Below are 27,150 nucleotides of genomic sequence, written 5' to 3'. Positions count from 1 at the left end.
CTAACTCCTTATGCAAGCACCAAATAAATGCATCCTTAGAGAAATCCTTTGCCAAAGTTAAAATGTGTGGTAATTTTCTAAGCTGTCTATTAGTAATGCCAGTCTTACTGTACTGTGACTGGAGGTGGGTGAAATATTTTCAGCGAGTACTTTATTCAGTGTTCTATTAAGTTTGCCTCCCACATGTAAGTGATATTTATTTACAACTGTCATAATGATTTTTTTTCTGGGAACATTTAATTTTGTAATTCCTCTTTGGGGATTTGAAAAAACAACTCCACAACCCAACATGGAAGGAAATTACTTACCAAGAAGAGCATTTGTATCATGTTTCATCCTGGACCACATTTCTACAGTAAAGGAAACTTGGGGAAGGAAAAAATATTGATTATAAAAATGAAATATTTGAAAATAGAATAGTGGCATAAACAAAGCTGCCATACTAATTTAGATTCATTTTTCTTTTCCTTCAGTGTCAGAAATTTGGAGAATATCACAAAGATGATCCAGGCTCCTTCAGATTTTCAGAAACCTTCTCACTTTATCCACAGGTGAGTAGAAAGAAGGTGTTAAAGGTAAAAAGTAAATAAGTAGGGGAAAAGCATGGATTTAGGAGGTAGTGGAGGGGATAGGACATTGGATTGGGACTCAGAATCAGAAGACCTGGGTTCTCTTCCCAGCTTAGCCACTAACTTGCTGTATGACCTTGGGCAAGTCACTTCACCTTTCTGTGTCTCTTTTTCCCTTCCCACCCTTTTTCTTCTTGTCTGTTTAGGGCTCTTCTGGGCATGGACTGTTTCTTACAATGTGTTTATACAGTGCCTAGCATAATAGAGGGCTGTTCTTAGATGAGGCCTCTATGTACTATCGTAATACAAATAATAATATTAAATAGATTTTGGGGACAGCTATTTAAAAAAAAAAGAAATTAACTAATATTTTAAATTTCATGCTATACAGGATTGCTCTGGTGATGTCTTTCATTTACTACTTAAAAATATTTAAATTGATGAGAGGAAACATTTCTCTGACATTTTGTTAGTTTAATGCAGTTGAGGTTAAAAGGAATTGTGCATTTAGTAAATAACCATTTCCAGAGCACTGTTAAACCCCATTGCATCTGGACTTTCCATTGACCTCAAAGCACTTTCAGTGTAAACTGGCTGTGCTGAAGAAATATTGGTCCAGCTATAAAAGGGTTTGGGCTTTCCAGGTCCAAACTTTTAAAAGGTCCAAATTTGCAGTTGATTATAACTGTATTCCTTCTCATAGTAAAACTGCTTTTTGCCCAGTTTCTGTGTTTAAAACATAGTACACTAACTCCTAAAAACTGTACAGTTAATTTACACATGCTGTTTCCGTAAAGATTATAACAGTATAGAATATTCTGTGTTAGGTATAAATATAGGGGAGAGAAGAGATGTTAAACTCTCCTTTTAGTGCCTACCCATTTTGAGAGTGAATTTATTTTATTTTCATAGAAAAGTGCAATGTTAAATTGTTTGAAATGCAGTTTTGTGAGTGGTACATTTCTAATGTTGCACTACCCAGTAGTGTGATAATCTTACTGGAAACAGATTTTTTCCAATTTTATTTGTCCAACCCTGTTGGACTTTTTGTTTTGCAGTTTATGTTTCACTTAAGGAGATCCCCTTTCTTGCAAGTCTTTAACAACAGCCCTGATGAGAGTTCATACTATCGACATCATTTCATGCGTCAAGATCTAACCCAGTCACTTATCATGATTCAACCAATCCTCTATGCCTACTCTTTCAGTGGACCTCCAGAGGTATGACAATATTTAATTCAACTATAGGGCAAAAGTGCACTAGATGTGGGATTTTGTATTCATGGCCATGTTGCAGATATTTATGTAGGTATTAAAACAACCTTATGCATCATCGCCTGTGAAAGTGTGTGTGTGTGTGTGTGTGTGTGTGTGTAATATATTTTATATAAAACAGAAAATTGTGAGCAAGGCAGTTATGCGAACAATGAGATCTGATCGTTGCCCAATAGCCTTGAGAGCATAACTCACTTTTTTGTATGATGTCATTCCAAACCAAGACACATGGGATGAAATTCTGGCCCCTTTCAAGTCAAATGGGAGTTTTGCCTTTGATTCCAATGATATCAGGATTTTCCCCATGGTGTAAACCTATTTTTAACACTAGTTTTTACTTTTTAATAGGTGTGAAGGATTTTACACAATTACTAGGAAAAACAGTTTCAAGGCTGGGGAGGAGAAGGGGACAAAGGGGGGAATTGCCCAGGTGCTTAGGTAGCGGAGGTGGCTGGGAGCCCCGGGTTTTTTTAAATCGCTCAAGCGAGCTGTAGGGCTTCTATGCGTGTGGGGTGGTACTGGCAGTGGTGAAGGCAGCCGGGCAGGCATGTGGAAGCCATGGCCATGCTGGAAGAGCGTGCCCAGCAGCACAGGTGCAGCACTCCCCAAATGTGAGGCAGACCGTGTCTGCGGCTTGTGCGTGTGTATACCAGCCACCGCATGTGGTAGCTCTACGCCCATGTGGCAATGCCGGGCCAGCAGCAGCGTGGGGCCTGGCTTCAGCGCACCCTGCACGAATCAAACCTCAGCCATTCCTTTCTAGGGGGCCCATTGACTGTTCTGCCCTGGGGCCCGGAATTGCTGTCCGTGGGCCTGGTGACGTGGTATTGATAAAATGGAGGTGTTTGAAAGACAAGGCAAAGGCACAGTGATGAAAGAATTCTCCCAGCTCTTGACTTCTGTATTTACTTTTTTACGTTACATGTTCATGAAATATTGTGTATTTGGAATCAAGCAGTCTAATTTTAAAATGAAATTATGAGAGTTACAGCTGTGTAATTTTGAGAAGTAACGATGCAGAACTAGTAGTAATTTTAAAGAAAAGCGTTTCCTAAAAGTTGGTGATCTGTTCAAAGAGGCTTGTAAAATACTTGGATTACTCTGTTCTGCATATTCAACTGAATTTTTTTCCCTTTATCTTAGCCTGTTCTTCTTGATAGCAGCAGCATTTTGCCAGATCGCATTCTTCTCATGGACACCTTTTTCCAGATCCTTATTTATCATGGAGAGGTAAGATCCAGTCATTCTTATGAATACATCCTGCTCATTGTAGAAATGTTCTGTTACCAAACTAAGGCTCTAATTCTGCAAGCATTTACTACAGTACTTCAACTGTGTGTACATGAGTAGAACCCAATAGAACTACTTTCATGCATAAAATTAAACATGTATGTAAACGTTCGGAGGATTATGGCCTAATTTGATTTAATATAGTGGCATCTGGTATTATTTGCTATTTCCATTATAAATGCTGTTTTTCAAGGGGGGGCTAAAGTTTATTTTCTTCCACACACTTCACGCTAAAACTTGTCCTACATGATATCAGCATGCTGAATTTTTATGTAGAACAGCTAGGGTAGTGGCAGCCGGGCTCGGGTGGGGATTTAAAGGGCCTGGGGCTCCGGCCACTGCAAGGAGCCCCAGGCCCTTTAAATTGCCGCCGGAGCTCTGGCAGCGGGGCTCGGGCGGCGCTTTAAAGGGCCCAGGCCTCCCTGCAGGGGCTGGAGCTCCGGGACCTTTAAATCCCTGCCCGAGCCTGGCTGCCAGAGCTCCAGCAGTGAGTTAAAGGGCTCTGGACTCCCTGCAGTGGCTGGAGCCCTGGGCCTTTTAAATCACTGCTGCAGAAGCCGGTCCATTCAAGCACGGCGTACCGGCTTACTTTCACCTCTGCCTGACAGACAAAGGTGGGGAAAAGTATGGGCAAGGACAGTGGCTACACAGGTAAAAGATTATATTACCTGCTTTTTTTACATACACATTTTGTTAGATCTTGTGTTTAGAGTGTCAATTTTATAAGTTAATAGGTATTAATAGTTGGAGGGAGCAAAGTCTAGCAAGAGGGCAAGAATGGTGGAGTAGAGGTGAGCATTGGAACATTCCCCTCTGAAAGTCCTATTTATATCAACTGTATTGTGAGAATGGATAACTGTCTTTTTGTTCTGTTGTTTGTACAGCACTTTGCACAATAGTGTCCTGGCCCACGACTGGGGATCCCAGGCACTATGATAATACAGATGATGATGGTGATATGCTTTTTAAATTTTTTATTCTCTAGACCATAGCTCAGTGGCGCAAGTCAGGCTACCAAGACATGCCAGAATATGAAAATTTCCGAAATCTTTTACAAGCTCCAATAGATGATGCCCAGGAAATTCTCCATTCCAGATTCCCAATGCCCCGATACATTGATACAGAGCATGGAGGAAGCCAGGTACAGTGAACTGTATACATAGGTTTAAGAAATGAGGTATCATTAATGTTTAAATTAAAGATGTTATAAACGTTCATTTAATTATTAAAACAGATTTAGTGGATAGATATATAAATGGTGACTTAGCAATTAGGAGGTTGAAATTCTGACAGAAATAAGTATATAGAAGTAATTTGTTACTTAATGTTTGAGTCCCTTTTTTAGACACTATTATTCTTGCATTAGTTTTTGGATTTTGAAACGTTTCTTAGTATTCTATTATTTACATTTATTTTACTAGGTTTTTTATTTTAATTAAATTTTCCACAACTTTGAAAAATTGTCAACGTCTCAGATTATTTGTGTGTTGTAGCTATGGAATCCAGGGATCTTTATATTTCGGTTCACATTTACCGTCACTTAGAGCTTACTCACTTTTCCCTGCAAAAACTTAACTTTACCAAAAAGAAAATACTAAGAAAATGACAACCATGCATGTTTTGCTTCAGATAATCAAGGTTAAATTCTGTGGCTATAAGGTTTCTTTTGTTTTAAATGTAGTGATTTATTTCCCCTTTGGTTTATGTTTTCAAAGGCCCGCTTCCTGCTTTCTAAAGTCAATCCCTCTCAGACTCACAACAACATGTATGCCTGGGGACAGGTAAGCATACAAAACATTGTGCTAAGCTTATTTCATTGGTGATTATGCTTGAAGGAGTATTTTTTTTCTCTATGTTCAGTTTCCCAGCTTTAGACACAGTGAAATATTAGCTGCATACTGGCAGTAATGTCCACAGTTAATACAAAATGTGAAAAAATACAGTATTCATGGCTGCTTTATTTCCCCTGAAAAAAATTGGTCCAGTTTGCTGCTTGGAAATGTCTCTTAGGCTTGAGTTGAGATGTCTTCCCAAATCAAAGACTGTCTTCAAATTCTTTTCACTGTAAAGAATGAGAGGGCACTAATCCTTGGGCAAAGAATTTTTTTGCATCCAGAAAATCTGTTATTCATCTCAGCAATACAGTTCAGGAATTGATCACCAAAAAGTGTCAGAAAACTGTCCTATAAACTGCTAGACTCTGAGATTAAGGTTTAACAAGGGCAGGGCAGTGCACCACTATTTTATTGATACCTAGGTTTCCCCTGGTCCAGGCTGCCATTGAGTAACCAGGAAAATTAGCTTTTCAAGTCCTATCTCCAGGAAGAAAGCTTATTAAATATACAGAAATTCAGGAAGTAGGGCTACCTACAGCAATTCACTTTCCTGACTCTGTTGCTGCCATAACAGCTCTGCATCCCAATCTCCTACCCACCCTTCCAGCTTTGAACTTCATAAAAGGAAAAGAAATATCACTGTGCATAAATGCTAAATTAGTGGCATTGTCAAATAAAAATGTACACATTAGGTTTGTACACGCTTCTGTTGTTGATACCAAAACAGTGGAAGCTTTTGCCAAGTAGTCTGATGAAGGGCATATTCAGTCTGAAACACTGGAGAAATATTTTGATATCTCATTAAATGTATAATGTAACCAAAACCAAAGTTTGACCCAATTTAAAAACTAAGTAGCTGTATTTCAGGCTGGACAAATTAGACTCTTCTTTAGTTAGAAAGGAAAAGGTAAGCTTCCCCTACCAATGTTATTGACAGAGACTCAGCTGCAAAGTAAAAATAGAATTTTTCACATTCCCATTGGCACTGTTTTATATAATTTCTGCATGAACTCCTGCAAGGTTAGCTTTCAGTAGCTTGTGCAAACAGATGTCAACCAAATAAAGTCGTCCATTTATCACATGATATATACCATTTTTTGCAATTTTAAACTAAATTTTAAACTTAACTAATTTTGCTCTTAACCTTTCCCTGAGTTATTTGGGTTGTTTCATGTATTTCTGGCTGATGTCTGAATTGGTGAAAATCACCAGTAAAATTTGATATTCCACATTGTCCTGAAGAGGGCACCTGCACACCATTGAAACCATGTTTCAGGAGACAATGAGTCACATAGTTTACCCTTTAATTATCATATTGTAAGTGAAGATTTTTCAGACTTTGGCCCTGTATGTGCATTTACTCTATTTAAAACATATTCAGAAAAAAAGAACTTAAAATTTCAATAGAGAGTTCCATTGTATTTACTTGAAAGTACATTTTCAAATTACTTTTTAAACTATTGTAATAATTTCATTTGAACTTGATACAAGATAATATCTAACTGTGCTTGACACTGCTTTCAACTGTATTTTTTCTTTGGTGGTGACTTTGCATTTTACAGTTTTTAAGAGAAAAAGCTGTTTACAATGTCTTAAGTCTCTAGTAATTCCAAACTTCTTGGCATCAATATGTCTGCCTGTGTTACATTTAAATTTTGTATATGTTTGCATGCAACAGTGCTAGGTTTTTAAATGAATAGAAATTATATCTTTGTGTGGCCTGTGCAAACACAAAGCTAATTTTCATGTACTTCTCAGTTTCATACAGTGAAGCCTTGCTAGTTTTCTCATTGGTTTCTACATAGTTTTCTACAGAGCCCAGAATTCTCAGTAGACAAAGTGTTCGATTTGTTGTTTACTGAACTACTCTCTAGATGGTCTTCAGCTACATTGGTGGGGAATTATTAGGTGATGTTGAGTTCTCTTCCAATGCAAAAATTGTGGAGTGGTGAGTCACACTCTGATTCCTCAATGACAGTCTGTTTATAATCCTTTTACTGCTCCTTGCACAAGGAGAGTCGAATTCAGACTAAACTACTAAACCCGACTCTGCCACTGATCACTTTGCGGCTTTGGCCAGTTCTAAAAAAAGTCTATTAATTTTAGTGCCCTACTTTAGACACCTGTTTCCTGTTCATGAAAAGTGTCACGAACACCCATTCAGCTCACTGACCTTAGTTGGAGTTATGGATGTCTCTCTGAAATGAAGTCTTAGTTGTGTCAAGGTGGGCATGCAAAGACAGGTACCCCAAAATAGTGAGCACGTTTGAAAATGTGGCCCTTAAACTCTGTGCTCTGTCTGTCTTCTTTATCTGTATTATTATTTGCATTTCTGTAGTGCCTAGGGGCCACAGCCTTGGACTAGGACCCCACTATGCTAGGCACTGTGCAAACACAGAACAAAAAGATGGTCCCTGCTTCAAAGAGCTTACAGTTTGTAAGGAAAAATATAATAGATGGACAGACAGATAGATGTGGGAGTACACAAAGACAGTATAGGTCAGCATGAGAGACTGTGGTCTCAGCACAACCACAGCCTAACCATTGTCGAGTTTTTTGTAGTCATCACAGCAAAGGAGGGGTTTAAGGAGGGATTTGAGGGAGGACAATGAGACAGATTTGCTGGTGTTTATGAGGTGCTCCTCCTGCTCCTCTGTAAAATGTGGATAATGACACTGACCTTCTTAAAAGAGGTCTCGTGAGCTTTAATTACATAATGTTTGCAGGGCTGCCAAGTTTGTTGTTTTTTCTTTATGTACTACAGGTTTTGGCCTTTTTACCTGGAACTTGAATAATTTGCCCGTTGTTTTCTAATGCTGGGCTCATTGCTTAGTATGGGCTGATCTGGTATGAAATCAGAGAACCACTTGTATGTGTTTTTAAAAGTAGCACTCACACTAAAATGTTGAAAATATACTGTCTGTTTCCTTGACGACTTAGCTATCTAAGGCTCTCTCCCAAGTGAGTCTAAGCAAATATGTCTCTTTAATATCCACACTCCTTTTTTTCATTTCATCCTCTTAAAGCTTGTATTTTGCCATGAGCACATCATAGGGAGCTTCTTGGAATTCTTCAAGTTGTTCCCTGAGGTCAGAGAGCAAAGAGAAAAAAATGGAGAGATATCATCTTTTTGATCCCTGACTCCGTAGTGTATGACCTTTAGATATTATTACTGGTTTTAAGAACCGCGGAATGGAACTGCTGTTTAGCTCTGAGCCAGCATGCATTGAAGTCTATGGAAAGACTTCTCCATTTGGGTATGTCTATATTGGAATCCTGGGGTGTAATTACAGCTTATCTTGACATGCCCTGAGCTGGCTTGGGTACTGGAGCAACAATGAAGACATGACAGCATGGACTGTACTAGCCCACCTGGAATGTATTACTCATACGGAAGCTAGTGCTGCCCGGGCTTCACTGCTTCAGTACCCAAGCTAGCTATATCTATACATTGGAGCTACGTGAATGCCAATGTGTAGACATACCCCTTGACTTCAGAGGGCATGGATCAGGCCCTGGGCAGTTTGCTATCTTGTGTTTCCCATTGATATTTCGGGTGTGTGTGTTAAATGATAGTTAATTTAATGGTGGTAGTAACAGGCATTTCTCTGTCTTTCTTTTCTTATTTAGTGCACTAAGATAGGAACAGTGTAGGAAATATGGCATGACTTTTTATTTATTTTCTCTATAAAATGTATATTCAATATTTGTCAACTATCTAAAACTTTAGGCTTCCCCCACATTGTCTTGTTGCAGAATCTGTTTAAGATGGGAAGGAAAATAGTTGTGATGGTTTATACTTGAATTTATGCAAATATATTAAATGTATGTAAACCTACAATCTTGCATTTTTGTCATGATGTTTGTAACCCCCTTTTAAAAATATTAAATGATTATTTTACAGAACATACTGTGGAATAATTGTTTTTTCCAACTACACTTGCTTCATAATTAATATAATCTAATGAATTCTCCTTATTTTTACTTTCTCTTGGAGGAATCTGGAGCACCCATTCTGACTGATGATGTCAGCTTGCAAGTCTTTATGGATCATCTGAAGAAACTTGCCGTCTCCAGTGCTGCCTAAAAATGATGCAACACGTTACAGACATTGACAAGCTGAACTATATTTCAGCTTTCTTTTTCCTTTATCTTTTTCAATGTGTCTGCAAACAGAACGCTGTGATATGCAAAAGCTGCCTAACTAGATTTCAGAGTGGTGTAGTTTTCAAGAAAGCATTTGTTAACAGCAAATGTCTTAATGAAATATAATTAGGGGACAAAGAAAAGTGTCTTTTTGATTACCATGATGATTTATATATATATTATTTTTAGACCATTGATGATAACTTTGAAATGTGATATTTTTTTTAAATGGTTGAGAATGTGACTGCCTTGCACTACAAAGACATGTTAAACATTACAAAGGAAATCTGTAGTGGCACTGAGCTTTCTAGATTACCTTGTGACTATTTCTCTTCACTAATTTGAACAAAAAGCAAACAAAGATACAGAAAAAGCATATAAAATAAATAATATAAACTCACTCTTTCTGACTTAGTCTAGAACGTTTAATTTCTTCAATAATCAGTTGTGTTTGTGTGGTGATTATTTAGAAAAAAAATTCTCTTTCAAGTATTGACTTTTTTTATGTTTATTTTTTACTTTTGCTTTTTTTGGTAACAGATTGTTTTCCTCCTTTCCTTTTAAAGAATTTGAGCACAATTAAAAAAAAATCAGTTCTTGTCCAAAGTGTAAACCTGACAATCCACATGTTGAATCTCTGCCAATAATTGCACCCTATTACAGTTAGTACTATCAAACACTAACATACATGAATATACTCAAGGCAAAGGAGAATAATATCTGATACATTTTAGATTGTTCTAAGAAAAACCCTACACTACAGTTGTGAAGTGATTAGAAATGTAGTCTTGATTTGTCTTAGCCAGTAAAATATACTTTTTCCCTAGGATACATAGATTTTTTTGTTATAGCCTTATAATAATAATACTCTGATGTGTGGCACTACACATATGCTTTTTTGTTTCTGCTTCCTTTTTGTTATAAATTCAGTAGGTTGCAAATTTTTGTTGAAACAGTATTATGCGTTATATGCCATAATTATAATAAATTTGGTGATAATCTGTTCTTGATATTTTTTGTAACTTAATGTGTTCACATTTACTGTTTAAAGTTTACATATGGAACAGTTGTTTACATTGCTGATGCTATTTTGACAAGCAAAAATGTAAAATTTGGTAGTGGATAATAAGAACATGTTGTGCAATGACTGAAGGAAGAGAGATAATTTTGACCTAGAAATCCAGTTATATGCTTGTGAGATAGGCATGAGTTTTCTCCTGTTTGTCTGTAAATTCTGTAAAACTTGATGAAATCAATAGCTTAGTTTTATTTCCTTAATTTTCTTTTATCTAAATGAGATTATATCTGTGCCAAAAGAAGCTCAAATAAAGCATACCTTTTCTCTCACTGTTTTGGTATTTACTTAACTGTTGGTAGAGTATATTTGCATCTGATAAACTGTTTTGTCTAAAAGCAGATGTGGTACTAAAGATGGAGATATAGAAAGTCAGAATAACGTCACATATTTTGTATATTTACACAATTGTATAGTTTTGCTACTGTAGCCATCAAACTTTCATCTTGGTTTCTAGAAATACAGAAGGGGCTCCAATCACTGACTATTTAGGTAGCATGAATTGTGACAGGTTCTCCGGGTACCCAGGATTGAGTGAACTTCTTATTCCTGCCTCCAGCAAAAGGGTGTCTTCCTTGTGGTAGCTGGGTGTCAGCTTCCTGACACTCTTCAGCCACTCAAGCACTCTCATCTGGGCTACACCAGCCCTTCCTCTGCCTTGCAAGTTAACGATAGGTGCACTCCAATCCCTGAATCCCTTTGAATCGTTCCCCTGTGATATCCAGCCCCGACACTGGTTACTCACAGAATTTCTAGATCCTTTGCACCCAAAGGTTCAGCTTGCCACAGTTTACCAGTTTTACCTTAAACCAATGCTCTTGTCAACCTTGTAAGCATTACAAACAAACATTTTTTTTAGGAAAGGATAAAGATTTAACTAGGAACAAGAGAGAATGGTGGAAACAAGTGGTTACAATAAAAAACAAAATCATCAAATGCAAATCTGGTCAACACTTATCAATAGTTACCTTTCCTATCTAAGAACATAGGTTTCCCCCTCAAAGTTCAGTCTTGCAGAGGTGGCTGTTTTCTCAAGAGCCAAGATCCAAATGTTCATGAAAGCACTCCCTTTTGCCAGGGATTTTCCTCAGTGAATGGATCCAGAGTACTTTTCCCTACACTTTGTTATATTGAAAACAGCCCTTTGCCCTGCCTGTGAACTGAAATAAACTCCTGCATTGTTGTTTGGTTTCTTTTCTATCTTTAAGTGGTAAGATAGCGCAAGGTTCTATTGTCTATCTTGCCAGCTGACTTGGGTGAGGTGACAATTCCCTCTTGCTTAAATGGGTCATCTCTAAGACACTGTCAAGGCTGATTTCCCACTCTGGCACTTCGAGTGCAGAAGGTGGGAGCCTGCAAGGATTTTAAAAATTAATACTGGTCACTCCAGACTTGTATTAAACTCCCAAGGTTACAGCTTCTCTCTGACCTTGGATGGGTAGATGCTGCCACCACCCAAATGCAAAACCCCTTGGAACACAGGAAGGCGCACTTTGGAATTCCTTCCTGTGGGGTACCCTCAAGCCCTTTCACCACCACCCCTGGGGAAGAGCTGAGAAAGACAGGAAATCAGCTGTTGCCCCTAGCTAATTAAACAACATATGCACAAACCTCTTAGGACACCCAAATCCAATCCTGTTCTTAAAAAGGGTAAATTTTATTAAAAACAAAAAGAAAGAAAATACATCTGGAACTTAGGCTTTTGCTAGATTAAAAAAAAAAACCCTTCAAAAATTAAATATCAAGAATAACCTTGAGGTCCAGCTTAAAGTACAAACAAAAAGCATTTGGGGTTAGCACAGAGAAGTCCACAAGCCAATCAGAAATAAACCTAATTGCATCTTTCTAGACATTTTCTGATTTATGAGTAGGTTTTAGGTATGATCTGATGATTTCCATACCTGAAAAAAAGCTTTTTACAGCATAGTCCCAGCCCTGTCTCTGCTCTGCCCCCTCTTTCTGGAGAACCACCACAGAACAGACAAAGGGAAGTTTTTCCCAATTTAAAAAAGTTTTAGCCATTCCATTGGCTCTTGGTCAGGTGCCCACTCCTTTCCATTTACCTATGGATTTTGGAAGGACATGGCAAACGGGTTGATAGACGACCTACTGGAGCATGAGGATCATGGAGGGGAAGTATTCGGGCCAGAGGCCGAAGCTGGAAGTACTGATTTCTCCATGAGGAGAAGTCGCAACCAAATGTCCCTGACTTTTCTGGCCCTGGGAGTGAGGTTGTGACAGTAAGCACACTTCTGCAGGACGTATCCTTCACTCAGGCAGCAAATGCACTGCAGGTGACTGTCTGTTACTGGGAAGGTGTTCTGGCAGGATACACACTTCTTGAGCCCCAGGAGAGCTGGGCCTAAGGGTGAAGGAAAAGCTCCCTGGTTGGGAAGGGCAGGAAGTGGGAAAAGAAAATTTAGACTACAAACTAATGGGTAGATTGAGGAGGCGGAAAAGCAGAATTTTTTTTTTTATGGGGAGAGTTGGGAAAGAACGAACTAACAACTAAACTACTCTACAAGCAACAGGTAAGGCACTATCAAAGGTAAAGGAGATTTACTGGGCTATAAAGATGGGGGGGCTGAACCTCAAGTGATAAGCAACTCAACCAACCGGCTATTATAAAAGTGCATAGAGTGAGGTCTTTTCTGAAAGCTAATGACACATTGGTGATGATTTTTTATGTAATAATGCCATATGAGGAAATATGCATACTTACTGTTATAATGCTTTAAAATCTGTGGCCAACTAAGAAACCTGTTCCCCTCAGACTGGGGAGAAGGCAGCTGTTTACTTGTCTCCTGTGTAAATTAAGCATGGTGGAATCAAAACAATGGAAGCCCTATTTACATATAAGGAGATGGGAAAAGTTTAGGAAGGGAAAAATAGCATGAGGTCATCTTGACTTGAAATGAGGTAATTGAACTTTGGAAGATATAAGCAAAGACAGACGCCATCTTTGGCATCCATCACTAGCCAGAGACAAGGGAATAGAGCTCTTGCAAGCTGAGAAAGATGGGTCCTTCCACCAAGGAGGGGTTGAAGTCTCTGGAAACTGAAAATAGGTGAGAGACCTGCTGAAGAAAAACCTTTCAGATAGGAAGACGAGGGAACCCAGCATCTTGCACTTCTATAGAAGGTCCTAACTGAGTGAAGGACAGCCATGGCTGGGAAGAAGGAAGATTAGTGACAGAAATCATTTCGAATAAAGCCTGTACCTTGTTAGATGAACTTTTAGACTTAGATGCATGTTTTCACCTTTATTTGCTTGCAACCTTTTCTAACTTTAATCCTTTTACTTGGCATCACTACAGCTATGCCTATAGTTAAGGCTACATTTTAGCCATGGGTATTTTTAGTAAAAGTCATGGATAGGTCCTGTCCATGACTTTTACTCTACACCCCTAACTAAAACTTGGGCTGGGGAGCCGTGGGTGCTCTGGGGGCTGGTCCGAGGGTGCTGAAGGTGTTGAGGGGGAGATGGGAGGTGGCCCAGGACCCGGACTGGGTGGGGGCATGTGGTGGCATGTGACCTGGGACCCCCACTGTATTAGGGTGTGGCCTCCTGCCCAGCAGCACTTACCTCAGGCGGCTCCTGGTTGGCAGTGGGCGAGGCTAAGGCAGGCTCCCTGCCTACTCCAGCCCCATGCCGCTCCTGGAAGGGGCTAATGTGCCCCTGTGGCCCCTGGGGGGGAGGCACAGGGCTCCATGTGCTGTCCCTCTCTGCAAGCACCACCCATGCAGCTCTCCTGGCTAATGGGAGCTGCAGGCGTGGTGCTTGCAGCAAGAAACGGCTCGTGGAGGGAGACCCCTGCTCCCTCACTTGCGGGCCTGTGCTGGCTGCTTCCGGGAGTGGTGTGGGGCTGGGGTAGAAAGGGAGTCTGCCTTAGCAGCAGCCACGCTACACCACTGGAGATCGTGATCGACTGGGAGATCCTCTAGGATCAACCAGTCGATTGTGATCGACCAGCTGGAGACCACTGATCTAGTCTAACCCCCTGCCAAGATGCTGGATGCATCATGCCTCTTCTCAGCTGTCAAAACATAGCTTCCCCAACTGAATGATACTTCCCACACTGGTCTTATACAAACAAGCAAGGCTGCTATAATCCTTCACCTTTAAAGGGGCATAATCACAATTTGCTTGGCAGGACTGAGCAGGAGAAATGATCAGGTATAAACCAACCATAATATTGTACCAGGGAGCAAACGATAATCAGTACTCTTCTTAGAAAAATAAAATCACAATGCAAAAGGTAAAAAACCAGAAATCCTACAACCTAACCCCCTTCTCCCCCCCTTGCTGCCCCCCCCCAAAGGCTGTCTCCATCATATAAAGGCCAGAGAAAGTGTGGCTTCTGCTTATGCAGAGCCAGAGGCTATGCTGGTAATTCAATTGCTAGATAATCCACCTTGGTGGTAATTTCATTCTTTGTTTACTCTTGAGTCTCTTTTATTCTCCAAGGCAGCTGTTTATTTTAGCCACAGTCTCACTGTGGGGTGATGGAAAACTGTCAGAATCACTTTTTATAAACAGATATGCAATTTTTTGTCTTTCTGAATATTTTATGCTATTAAGTCATTGCAGTATCCATACTTATGTTACGATTATTTTATTCCATGTTTTATTCAGTACCTATCAATGAGTTTACTTAAAGGTTATGTAAGAGGATACTTCCTCTTAGCATAAACGCAATGTGCCTCCGGTGGCATGCGATCTGGATTCACCACCAAATTTGGTTCGCTGGTTGGATCATTAACTTCCCCAGCCCAGGCTGGATACTGACAGGGAGTGCAACATGAATGTTGATTTATGCCCCCAGGAGGAATGTTAAAAGATTGTGTGAAAATTAATGTGGCACCTAACAGATTACAGTAGCTTTTATTATCTATGTACTGTACCAATATGAAAAATTAAATGCATTAAAATTATTCTATAACAGTGGTTTTCAAACATTTTTTTCTGGAGACCCAGTTGAAGAAAATTGTTGATGCCTGTGACCCAGTGGAGCTGGGGATGAGGGGTTTGGGGTGTGGGAGGGGCTCAGGGCTGGGGCAGAGGGTTGGGGTGCACAGGTGAGGGCTGCAGGGTGGGGTCAAGAATGTGGGGTTCAGGGTGTGGGAGGGGGATCTGGGCTGGGGCAGGGGTTGAGGATAGGAGGGGGTTAGGGCTCTGGGGTGAAGCTGGGGATGAGGGGCTTGGGGTGCAGGAAGGGGATCTGGGTTTGGGGGGACTCAGAGCTGGGGCAAGAGGTTGGGGTGTGGGGTTGGGGTGTGGGCTTACCTCGGGCAGCTCCCAGTCAGCAGTGCAGCGGGGGTGCTAAGGCAGGCTTCCTGCCTATCCTGGCACTGTGGATCGCACTGCATCCCGGAAGTTGCCAAGAGCAGGTGCGGCTCCTACGCGGAGGTACACAAGCAGCTCTGTGAGGTTCTCGCCAACAGGCACCACCTCGTAGCTCTCCTGGCCAATGGGAATGCGGAGCTGGTGCTCGGGGCAGGGGCAATGCGTGGAGCCCCGTGGCCCCCCTGCTTAGGAGCCGGACCTGCTGCTGGCCGCTTCCAAGGTGCAGAGTGGTGTTGGAACAGGTAGGGACTAGCCTGCCTTAGCCGGGCAGCACCGCCGACAGGACTTTTAATGGCCCAGCTGGCAGTGCTGACCAGAGCCGCCATGACCCAGTGCCTTACATTCCGCGACCCAGTGCTGGTTTACGACAAGCAGTTTGAAAACCACTGCTCTATAATATCCTAACTCACATAATCTAAAAAAACCAGTAGGGGGTGCAAATATGTTTTCTTGCCCAGGACGCTAAAATGCCTGGTTAGAGCTCTGCCAAATACACAGAGCTTTGACCCCAGGATGCTGTCACATAGGTCCTGCCATTCCAACTCCACAGCTGAATCTGGTCTCTCTGGCAAACTCTCTACAGGATGGGGTGGAAGTCTGCTTGGAAGTTACTTCTTTTCACCTTTTACCTCTCAGCCCCATTGCTGGGGGAGCAAGGCAAAAGTACAGAGGGATTAGCTAGATGCAGCACCTCTTGCTTTCAAGTCAGGATGTCTGGGGAGGATGGAAACGAGGCAGCTCTGTGTGTGTGAGTAGGAATTCTCTGTGAGTTCCCTGTAGATCTACTTTCCTCATAGCCCATATCCCTTTTCCCCTCCTTGCAGTCATTGTCAACTCCACTCTTTCTTCTCATACTTTCACTAGAGTAAGTGAGCAGGGGCACCTGCGGGAGGTCTGCTGGAGCCGCGGGACCAGGGAGCGGCAGAGCGCCCCCTGCACCATGACGCCGTGCTTGGGGCGGTGAAATGTCTAGAGCCGCCCCTGTAAGTGAGACAATAGACTTACACTGGCACCAAATTAGCGTGTGAGCTCAGAGTCAGATCCTGTGAGTTCAAACTTGCAGAGTTTGGACCATCAGCACAGGATAGCATGTAGCTCATTTTTCTCTCTGCATGCGCTAGCTAGTTCAAAATCAGTTCTAATTTAAAGTGAACATTTTAAGCACTTACTGTCCATGACCTTATGAATATGCCACCCTACTGAGAGTGAACTTTATTTGCTGCATACATCAGCATTGGAAGCACATGTGGAAGAGAGTGAAAGGTTAATTGAAGCATGTAGAAGATTTTAAGGAGTTGTTGATTGCAAGCTATTCTCATTCAGCAGGCTGTCATACCTGGCTAATGATGTAGCCTGGTTAAGTGTTATGTAGCACTGTTGATATTTAACAGCGATAAAATAGCTCTGGGATGAAATAATTAAAATATATAAAAGGGCTCACATTGAACCCTTTCCAGAAAACAGATGACAGGTTGATAGGTGGTCAAAACATTACTTCCTGCATAACACAAAGTTAAAAGAACAGTGAATAACCCTGAAAGCTATTTTGTTGCGGGAACATGATTATCATCGATCTGGGAACACAGTGGTGAATTCAGTTCTGCTTGTCCATAAGAAAAGTGAATGTGAAAACTAGGGAAGGCTGGTCACTTGTGGAAATCCACCATTTTGGCAGTCAAAGAGTCATGTGGAGTGATTACTTTAATCCCAGAGGAGCTCACAATATCAAGCAATACGGTCAGCCTAATTTTGACCTATTTTAAACATGTTTATAATCTGCCTTCTCATTTCTCAATATCTGTATACAATATTTAAAAGATTATCCACGCTAACCTAGCAGTTTTGTGTCTGCACAACTGTAACAAGTGTGTGTGTGTATCTAAATTCAGGTTTCAAACTAAGTTCCAAACTCTCACAGGAGGAGGAAAAGGAAGTGAGTGTTTCACTTTTTGATACATGACAATGATAGAATCATAGGACTGGAAGGGACCTCAAGAGGTCATCTAGTCTAGTCCCCTGCACTCAAGGCAGGACTAGGTATTATCGAGATCAGTGGTTCTCAACCAGAGGTCCAGGGACCGCTGGGGGGCAGGTGTGAGCAGGTTTCAGGAGATCTGCCAAACATGGCTGGCGTTAGACTCGCTAGAGTCCAGGGCAGAAAGCTGGAGTCCCACCACGTGGGACTGTAGCCTGGGGCTCTGAGCCCCACCACCTGCGGCTGAAGCTTAAGCCTGAGCAATTTAGCTTCACAGTGCCCCCTAAGGCATGGGGCCACAGGCAATTGCACAGCTTGCTACTCCCAGGGGCGGCTCTAGGCATTTTGCCGCCCCAAACACGGCAGGCAGGCTACCTTCGGCGGCTTGCCTGTGGAGGGTCTGCTGGTCCTGCGGATTCAGCGGACCTCACGATGGAGCTGCGGGACCAGCGGACCCTCCGCAGGCACGCCTGCGGGAGGTACGCCGAAGCTGCGGGACCAGCGGACCCTCCGCAGGCAAGCCCCCGAAGGCAGCCTGCCTGCCTCCCTTGCGGCGACAGGCAGAGCGCCCCCCAGTGGCTTGCCGCCCCAAGCACACACTTGGCATGCTGATGCCTGGAGCTGCCCCTGGCTACCCCCTAACACTGGCCCTGGCTTTCATACACAGAAAAACAGTGGCTGTGGCACAGCTGGGCTCAGGAGTTTTTATAGCATAGTGGGGTGGGATGGGGGGCTCAGAAAGTAAAAGGTTGAGAACCCCTTATCTAGGCCATTCCTGAGAGGTGTTTGTCTAACCTGCTCTTAAAAATCTCCAATGATGGAGATTCCACAACCTCCTTAGGCAATTTATTCCAGTGCTTAACCACCCTGACAGTTAGGGAGTTTTTCCTAATGTCCAACATAAAACTTCCCTGCTGCAATTTAAGCCCATTGCTTCTTGTCCTATCCTCAGAGGTTAAGAACAATTTTTCTCCCTCCTCTTTGTAACAGCCTTTTATGTACTTGAAAACTGCTATCATGTCCCCTCTCAGTGTTCTCTTTCCCAGACTAAACAAACCCAATTTTTTCAATCTTCCCTCCTAGGTCATGTTTCTAGACCTTTAATAATTCTTGTTGCTCTTCTATGGACTCTCTCCAATTTGTTCACATCTTTCCTGAAATGTGGTACCAAGAACTGGATACAATACTCCAGTTGAGGCCTAATCAACATGGAGTAGAGCGGAAGAACTACTTCTCGTGTCTTACTTACAACACTCCTGCTAATACATCCCAGAATGATGGTTGCTTTTTTTGCAACAGCATTATGCTGTTGACTCATATTTAGCTTATGGTCCAGTATGACCCCCAGATCCCTTTCCATAGTAATCCTTCCTAGGCAATCATTTCCCATTTTGTATGTGTGCAAATGATTGTTCCTTCCTAAATGGACTACTTTGCATTTGTCCTTATTGAATTTTATCCTATTTACTTCACACCATTTCTCCAGTTTGTCCAGATCATTTTGAATTTTAATCCTATCCTCCAAAGCACTTGCAATCTTTCTCTGATTGGTATCATCCACAAACATTATAAGTGTACTTTCTATACCATTATCTAAATCATTGATGAAGATATTGACAGGAACCAGACCCAGAACTGATCCCTGCAGGACCCCACTCATTATGCCCTTCCAGCATGACTGTGAACCACTGATAACTACTCTCTGGGAATGGTTTTCCAACCAGTTTTGCACCCACCTTATACTAGGTCCATCTAGTTTCATTTCCCTAGTTTGTTTATGAGACGGTCATGTGAGACAGTATCAAAAGCTTTACCAGAGTCAAGATATACCACGTCTACCGCTTCCCCTTATCCACAAGGTTTGTTACCCTGTCAAAGTGGTCGATAGCCTTAAACAATGGGACTGACCAAAACCTAGGGTTACCAGATAGCAACTGTGAAAAAAAGGGATAGGGGTTGGGTGGTATTAGGTGCCCATATCAGAAAAAGTCCCAAAAAATGGGATTGTCCCTTTAAAAACGGGACATCTGGTCACCCTACCAAAACCATACCAAGTTGGAACTCAGACTAGTCTTACAGTTTTCAGTTGCATAGTAAAGAAAGTTTAGCAGAACATGTTCTGTTCATTATTCCTCAGGGCAATTAGAATGCAACCAAAGTTACATTTTGAAGCTAATATTGCTAGCACAAGATGAAACACATTTGATTTATCTTATACATTATGTATACCACAAATACCCACAGAAACAAAACCCCAGTCCAATTCTATTGTCTGCTTTTTACCCACAATTAATAATCACAATTTAAGTCAAGCCAAGTACTCTCTGATACCCAACTAAAGGATAAAGTGGGCTCCCATGCAAAGGCTGTCTTAAATGTGCATTTTCTGCACAACGGTCCACTGTCCTTTCTTTCCTTTCCTTTGGGAACAGCTGAAATGCTTTTAATTGTACTCATCACCTCCATCATTCATATCCTTTCAACAGGATACTGTGGAGTGGAGATGCAGGAGCTTTGGGAGCTTCTGCAGCCTCAGAGTTGAAGCAATGGTGACAAGGCTCTGTCTACATTGCAGTTAACCTGAGTGATAGGCATTCAGGTGTGAGCATTCCCACAGCAAAGTGTAGGGATATTAAAGAAGGTACTAACAGTGATTCTCCCAAGTGACAGTGATCCCCCAGGTTCACCAAGTACAAAAATCCCCCCAGGTTCACCAAATACAAAAATGTTTTACATTCTTATGTTAAAACTTGTAAGCTCCTGTCTGCAGAAAACACTGATTGTATCTGTCCTGTGAAAGATATTCTATTACTATGTAAAACTTACAAACAAGTTAATTGACTTTGTTCTTGAAGTAAACACTATGCTAGCCTTAAACTGTAATTGATACAATGTAAACAAACAGACTTCCACCCTCTGTGATTACAGGGCCAGGAATCTCATAGGAATTAACCCACACCCCAAAAGTGGTGGAGACAGTAAATTAAAATATGGTTAAGATATGGAATGTGTGTTGATGAATGTTTGATGTACGTGAATGGTTAGGGAGGTGCCAGCCTAGAAAGGATCCATCGGCCGAAGAATGTGTCAAGTAGACCACCAGACAACCCCCGGAGGGTAAACTGGGATCCACTCCAAACACCTAGAAGGAATGTGCCACTTTAAACAGTGTGGAGCCACCAGGAATGTGCCATCTGCTGATTGAGCCAATAACAGCAGGATGAAACGGTTCCCATAAACTAACATAGGAATTAATTCCTATAAAAAATGGACTCTAAAAACTGAGGACTTTGAGCCTCTGGTTCTGCAACCAACCTCCAGGAGCATCAGGTGCATCTGACACAGACTCGGCTCCATCCTTATGACCAAGATACCTGGCCAGTAACTTGGCATGAGCAATGTCTAGGCTGGTAACTATAACACCTATACAGAACCTGAACGAATGATTGTGTGAATGAATATATATGTGTGTGCGTGTGTGTGTATATAAGGAATAAGTAGTGATAGGAATAAGTAGTTAAACAACATTGTTTGTTTTTATCTTTTGCTTTATTATTATATTTACAATAAATGTGGCATCTTTGCCTTATCCCTCTTAATAAGATGCTGCTGGTTTTTATTATATTAGTATAACAAAAGCTGCACCTGCTTTACTGTGTCCTCACTGTTTCTGCACCTGCTTGTATGTGTCTGGGGTGTATCTCATGCTACTTTGTGCTGAGCTACTCCAGGATTCTTTCTCTGTCAGTTGCCGTATTCCCAACCTCAAGAGATCAAAAATAATCGTCAGATCCTAAAAAATCACGGGCCCTATAAAACATTATCAAACCACAGTTTTTAGTCTCTTCTGACTTTTTAACTCCCCTCTACTTTTCTGGCAAGATGTGCATGTTAATTTCAGGTTGAAAAGTCAACCTTTAATGCACACGAGCCTCTCTCTGGCTGCTCAGATGGAGACTGTGGGTACGTCTACACTACCCGCCATATCAGCGGGTAGCAATTGATTGCTCGGGGATCGATATATCGAGACGCGATATATCGATCCCTGAACACGCTTATATCGATTCCGTAACTCCACCAACCCGAACGGAGTTGCGGAATCGACAGGGGGAGCTGCGGACATCGATCCCACGCCCTGAGGATGGTGAGTAATTCGATCTTAGATACTTCGACTTCAGCTACGTTATTCACATAGCTGAAGTTGCGTATCTAAGATCGATTTTCCTCCATAGTGTAGAGCAGCCCTTAGTCTATATTGGAGGTACACAAACCTATTTAAGGAGAATTAGAATGGAGAAGATACAAAATGGTAAATCTTTGTTTTATTTGGGCTCATCCTAAGCAGCAGGCCACTCACTTTCATATAATTGTAATGCTTCTGTTAATGATGTCTCATTTATTGGATGGATGTCCCCTCAAAAGTATTTCTTCAAAAATTGAGATGGAATGAAAGGAAGGCATCCATGCTGGTGGGAAAAAGGGGTATGCGATGAGATGTGTACCCCCCATAGGCCCTGAGGGGTTAACGTGGGCCTGAGAGCCCGGTTGTTATCTGTCTGCACCTCGAGGTAGTCTATATTGGAGGTACACAAACTTATTTAAGGAGAATTAGAATGGAGAAGATACAAAATGGTAAATCTTTGTTTTATTTGGGCTCATCCTAAGTAGCAGGCCACTCACTTTCGAGCCAGGCTTAACTGATCATGCAGTCCAGCTGGGCAGGAGCAGGCTGGTAAGTATAAAGAAAGTAAGTTTGTCCTAAAATTGGGCTGTAGGGAGAGAGTCTGTAGTCATGCTCTGGGAACAGAGAAGTGATGAGGCAGAAACTGGGAGAGTGGAAACGATAAGCTCAGGGATTCTATCCCTAAAAAAAGGTCAACCTAGAGAATCTCTGGGAAAGAAGCTCCTGAGGCAGACTGGGTCTGAAAAGTAGGAAGGAGTGGGACTGTGCTGGTTGTAGAGGTCTGGACTAGACCCCAATGTAGTAGGAGGGCCTAAGTTACCATACCAGCTACTGGCAAAATGGCATAAGCCTGAAGTTGGGGCCAAAGACCTGCAGTGAGGACATTGGACTATCTTATATTGGGCTTTCTGTTACTCTGGAAGGGGAGGAATAAATTGTGACCTAGCCAGGAGGCCAAGTTTGTGATGAAGGACCAACGAAGAGATGGAGTCATGGGCAGGGGGATTCAAGGGGAGAGAGATGCTATGCTATGCCAAGCCATGAGGAGGTGTTCCTGTGGTGAGCAGACCCATTTCACAGGGCACTACTTCATTTTTTGTATATGTATAACATAAGTACTCCATGGAGAGCTCTATGGTATGGTAAAGTTTAAAATATGATGGAAAAATGTAAGTCACACATATTTAGAAATATATCATATAAGGGTTATAAAATGGAGCTGGAAAATGAACATCCAAGGAACACAAAGTGCACTCGCTATGTATCAAACTTTCCATTAATTTTTCAGTAAAGGTGTATGTGAGCTGCAAATATTTTACATGCAAGAATATCGTTAAAAGATCAACCAGCTCTTAGGGTTTTATATATTTCAGTTCTTTAATTGTATTTATAATTCTGAAATATTTCTTAAATCCATCCAGTCACATTGAAAACACTTCAAAAATAATTTAAAATAATTTTCTTTCTTTGTATAAATTTGATAATTACATAATATATACATAATTTAGTAATAACAATAAATGATTTTAGTTTATTTTTATAAAAACCTCATAATTGTCCAAATAGCTAAAAATAATTTATTTTATTATAGTATATTCTTCCCTCCTGCTGCCTTCAAGGCCTCTCTCCCTCAAGCCCTGCAGCACTTCTCATCCCCTACCATCAGTTCAGGTCCCCCTCTCCCAGCCTTACTCTCTGCTCCTTGTAGGGTCATCCTCTCCTGGGGCTGCAGCAGGTCCACTTTTGTCTTCCCTTTTCCATGCTGAGGGGGTAGTTCCAGGGGCTCTCCACCTCCGTCTGCCCCTTCCCATGCTGGGTGCTGCAGGGTGGAGTGGGGAGAAGCAGAGGTGCTGTTCTCTCTGTTTTTCTCACAGGAGGGAGCAAAGCCTCACAAGGCTCTTTGCACCCTCCTCCCCTCCTGTGAGAATGGCAAGTGGAGGGGAGAGACTCTGCCAGCTTCTGCCAGGGCTGAACTTCACAAGGGAGCTGGAGCTAAAATCTGGGTAAGGTCTGTGGTTAATTGTGCAGTGAAGACACACCCAAAGTGGCTTTGATGCCTCTCTGTGTCCTAGGGACCGGGGGTGTGAGTAGGAGGGACAGAGTACATGGGAATGATTAACATGGATTCAGATATGCATTTAATAACTACAGTAGATCTAAGGAGATAGTCTTTAAAGGTTCTCAAAGACTCATTAGCTCATCCACTACTTTCAACTCCTTTTTTTGCGAAGATATTTCATTACCAAGCAGAGGTACCCCTTGCATAGGCTAACTGCTATACAGCACAACTGTAGGCCTGATCCAAATCCCACTGAAGTCAATGGAAAGACTATCATAGACTGCAGTGGCCTCTGAATCAGATCCTCTTGATACAAGAGATTTTTTAGCTGCTCTGCCTTTGTAAGAAATGTAGCACTGAAAGCACTATGCTGTCACCACTAGCTGAAACAGAGAGAGATTGAAATTAAACTTGTTTAAAATAATAGAGTGGTGACAGTGAATCATAGAGTTAGGGTATTCTTAGCTATTGAGTGGTTTATTAATTACAAAGGTTTAATAATTAAGATAGTTTTGGGTGGTTATGGTCAGCGATAACAAGCTTGCAGTTGCAAGCAGTCAGAGAAATCCAAAATGGAGGTCTGGGAGAAATTCGGCCAAGAGCAAGCAGGCAGGCTGAGGTGAGACAAAGGTCACTCCAAAACCTAAAGGGAGGGGTCAGGTAAGCATATCACAGGTCTTCAATCAGGTCTGTCTTTGATTGACAGATAGAGGGCTTAAACCTGATTGGTGGGAATGTTTAGGATTGTAAAAATAACCGATCAGAACAAGCCAAAATCTGTATATAAAGCAGAGAGCTGAGAGGCTTGAGTCAGACTGAGGGGAAGGTGCTAGAGTGAATGATCTGCTGTGTTTGTTTTCATAATATTATGTTTTAGAGTTACTGTACTAGGAAATATTGTGTTCAATAAAGAATATTTTTGTTTTCAAAGAATTACTGCATGAGCGTCAGTCCTTTGAGCGGAAGGCTATATCTGTGTCCTCCCAAGGGTTAACAGTAGTCTGTTCTGGGGAGTTCTCCACAGGTTGGAGGGAAACCCCCTGGTAAAACTATTTCCCATTTTACCTACCAAAAACAGACAAATTGAGGATCAAGTTATGAATATAGGCAGGCCATTGTAGGGATACCTGGAGTCTGATTTTTGGGGGTAACACTCTAAGCCCAATCATGGGGCGCTGAGACCCTACTGCGGGGTGCTGCTGAGTGCTCTCAACTCCCATTTCAAATCTGTGACTTTGTGTGTGAAGAGTTTTTTTGTTTTAATGATTACTTTTAACAACATTAATTCTGGGAGATACACTACACCTTTTCAATAAAGACAAGGGGAAGATTTTCAAAGGCACAGAAAGGAGTTAGGTGCCTATCTCTCATTGAAAGGTAATATCATTCTGGAGCTCAGTCTAGCTAAATGTTCCACAGTTGCTGCCCAGCCAACCGAAAAACCTTTGCTCCCAGTGCTTGATAGTCTAGTGCCTCAATCTATCCAACTACATTGTCACTATGAAGTGAAGTTGTCTTTGGGGTTCTGTCATAAACAGATAGCTAAGGGTTAATGTCTCTTACACCTGGTAAGAAGTAACCTGAAACACCTGACCAGAGGACCAATCAGGAAACAAGACTTTTTCAAAATCTGGGTGGAGGGAAGTTTGTGTCTGAGTCCTTTGTTCTTGTCTTCTGCCTGTACGCTCTCTCGGCTATGAGAGGATTTCTATCTCCTGCCTTTCTAATCTTCTGTTTCCCAGTTGTAAGTACAAAAGATCAGATAGTGATTTATATGGTTTTTTTGTATTTACATATGTGTAGTTGCTGGAATGTGTTAAATTGTATTCTTTTGAATAAGGCTGTTTATTCATATTTCTTTTAAGAAATTGACCCTGTATTTGTCACCTTGATACAGAGAGACCATTTTTATGTATTTTTTCTTTCTTTTTATATAAAGCTTTCTTTTTAAGACCTGTTGGAGTTTTTCCTTAGTGGGGAACTCCAGGGAATTGAGTCTGTACTCACCAGGGAATTGGTGGGAGGAGGAAGTCAGGGGGAAATCTGTGTGTGTTAGATTTACTAGCCTGACTTTGCATACCCTCTGGGTGAAGGGGGAAGTACTTCTGTTTCCAGGACTGGAAATAGAGAGGGTGGAATCCCTCTGTTTAGATTCACGGAGCTTGCTTCTGTGTATCTCTCCAGGAACACCTGGAGGGGGGAAGGGAAAAGGTTTATTTTCCTTTGTTGTGAGACTCAAGGGATTTGGGTCTTGGGGGTCCCCAGGGAAGGTTTTTGGGGGGACCAGAGTGCCCCAAAACACTCTTAATTTTTTGGGTGGTGGCAGCTTTACCAGGTCCAAGCTGGTAACTAAGCTTGGAGGTTTTCATGCTAACCCCCATATTTTGGATGCTAAGGTCCAAATCTGGGAATAGGTTATGACAGGTTCATAGTGGGTAAAGCAGGCTCTGGCGTAACTTGATGTCTGTCTATAAGTACATGAGAACCAGGAAGTGAAAAGTCCTATAAATATGTCAGTCCAGCTTCACCATTGTAGGTGAATGAAATATACACACTAATTAAATAGCATAACAAGTATTGATAAATAGACTTTAGATATAATTTTAATAAACTGTAATGCAATTATTAATAAGGGAAAAATACCTCAGCATATGACTCTTGTCTGCTTCCCTTTCTAGACCACGACTTCCCCTTTAGGTAGAACTGTAAGTAACTTGGAATAGCAGACCTGAGCAAAATTAATCTGGGTGCTCTTATTTTGTCAGATTCCTAATTTGTTATCCCTAGACACCACTGTTCTGACTTGATTATATTTTTTAGCAGAATGTTATGTTAGCATTGGAAAAGGCACTGCATCTCAACATGCCAGTTTATCAAAATAGGACTTTTGAGATGTACAGACTTGGACTCTAATCCTGCAAAGACTATACACTTGCTTAATTTTACTTGCCATAAGTAGTCCCATAGAAGTCCATGGGAGAGTTCATGGAACATAAAGTACGTCATTGTAGGAGTGATTTAGACTCCTTTTAAAGTGCAAAGACAAGCATTGCAACACTTGATCAGTGGGGTTATTTCAATTGGAGCATTATCATTGGTAAACCTCAAGAGGGCAGTAGCTGAATAATAGGTCTGATTTAGATCCTAGTTACGCAGGGGACTGGTGTAATTATTGAAGTTGTTGCATTTTATCCCTGACTTACATTGGTGTAAGTAAGATCTGAATCAAGCCTTATAGTATTTGAGTACAATTCATTTCCATTTAGAAAACACAGCTACTTCCCCCTTCCATTTTCCTTACTGGTTATTATGCCATTAATGATCAGAAACAAGTATGATCACCATTTAAAGTAACTCACCTTCTGTCTGTTGGAGAAATTCCATAGCCACATTCTTG

At 41.4% G+C, this 27,150-nt stretch overlaps 1 protein-coding gene across 1 annotated transcript in view; it reads left to right on the top strand.

Annotated features, from left to right (window-relative positions):
• The window catches only part of SEC23A (SEC23 homolog A, COPII coat complex component), a 46,873-nt gene extending 36,412 nt beyond the window's left edge, over positions 1 to 10,461 (top strand). The window contains exons 15-20 of the mRNA XM_050953875.1: positions 474 to 551; positions 1,628 to 1,789; positions 2,987 to 3,073; positions 4,119 to 4,274; positions 4,849 to 4,914; positions 8,966 to 10,461. Coding sequence (XP_050809832.1) covers positions 474 to 551; positions 1,628 to 1,789; positions 2,987 to 3,073; positions 4,119 to 4,274; positions 4,849 to 4,914; positions 8,966 to 9,055 — 639 coding nt within the window. The 3' untranslated portion in view covers positions 9,056 to 10,461. The remainder of the gene's footprint in view (positions 1 to 473; positions 552 to 1,627; positions 1,790 to 2,986; positions 3,074 to 4,118; positions 4,275 to 4,848; positions 4,915 to 8,965) is intronic.
• The last annotated feature ends 16,689 nt before the right edge of the window (positions 10,462 to 27,150 follow it).

The sequence above is a fragment of the Gopherus flavomarginatus genome, chromosome 5 (assembly GCF_025201925.1).
Source record: "Gopherus flavomarginatus isolate rGopFla2 chromosome 5, rGopFla2.mat.asm, whole genome shotgun sequence".
NCBI lineage: Eukaryota > Metazoa > Chordata > Testudines > Testudinidae > Gopherus > Gopherus flavomarginatus.
This window is presented reverse-complemented; position numbering and strand designations above follow the sequence as displayed.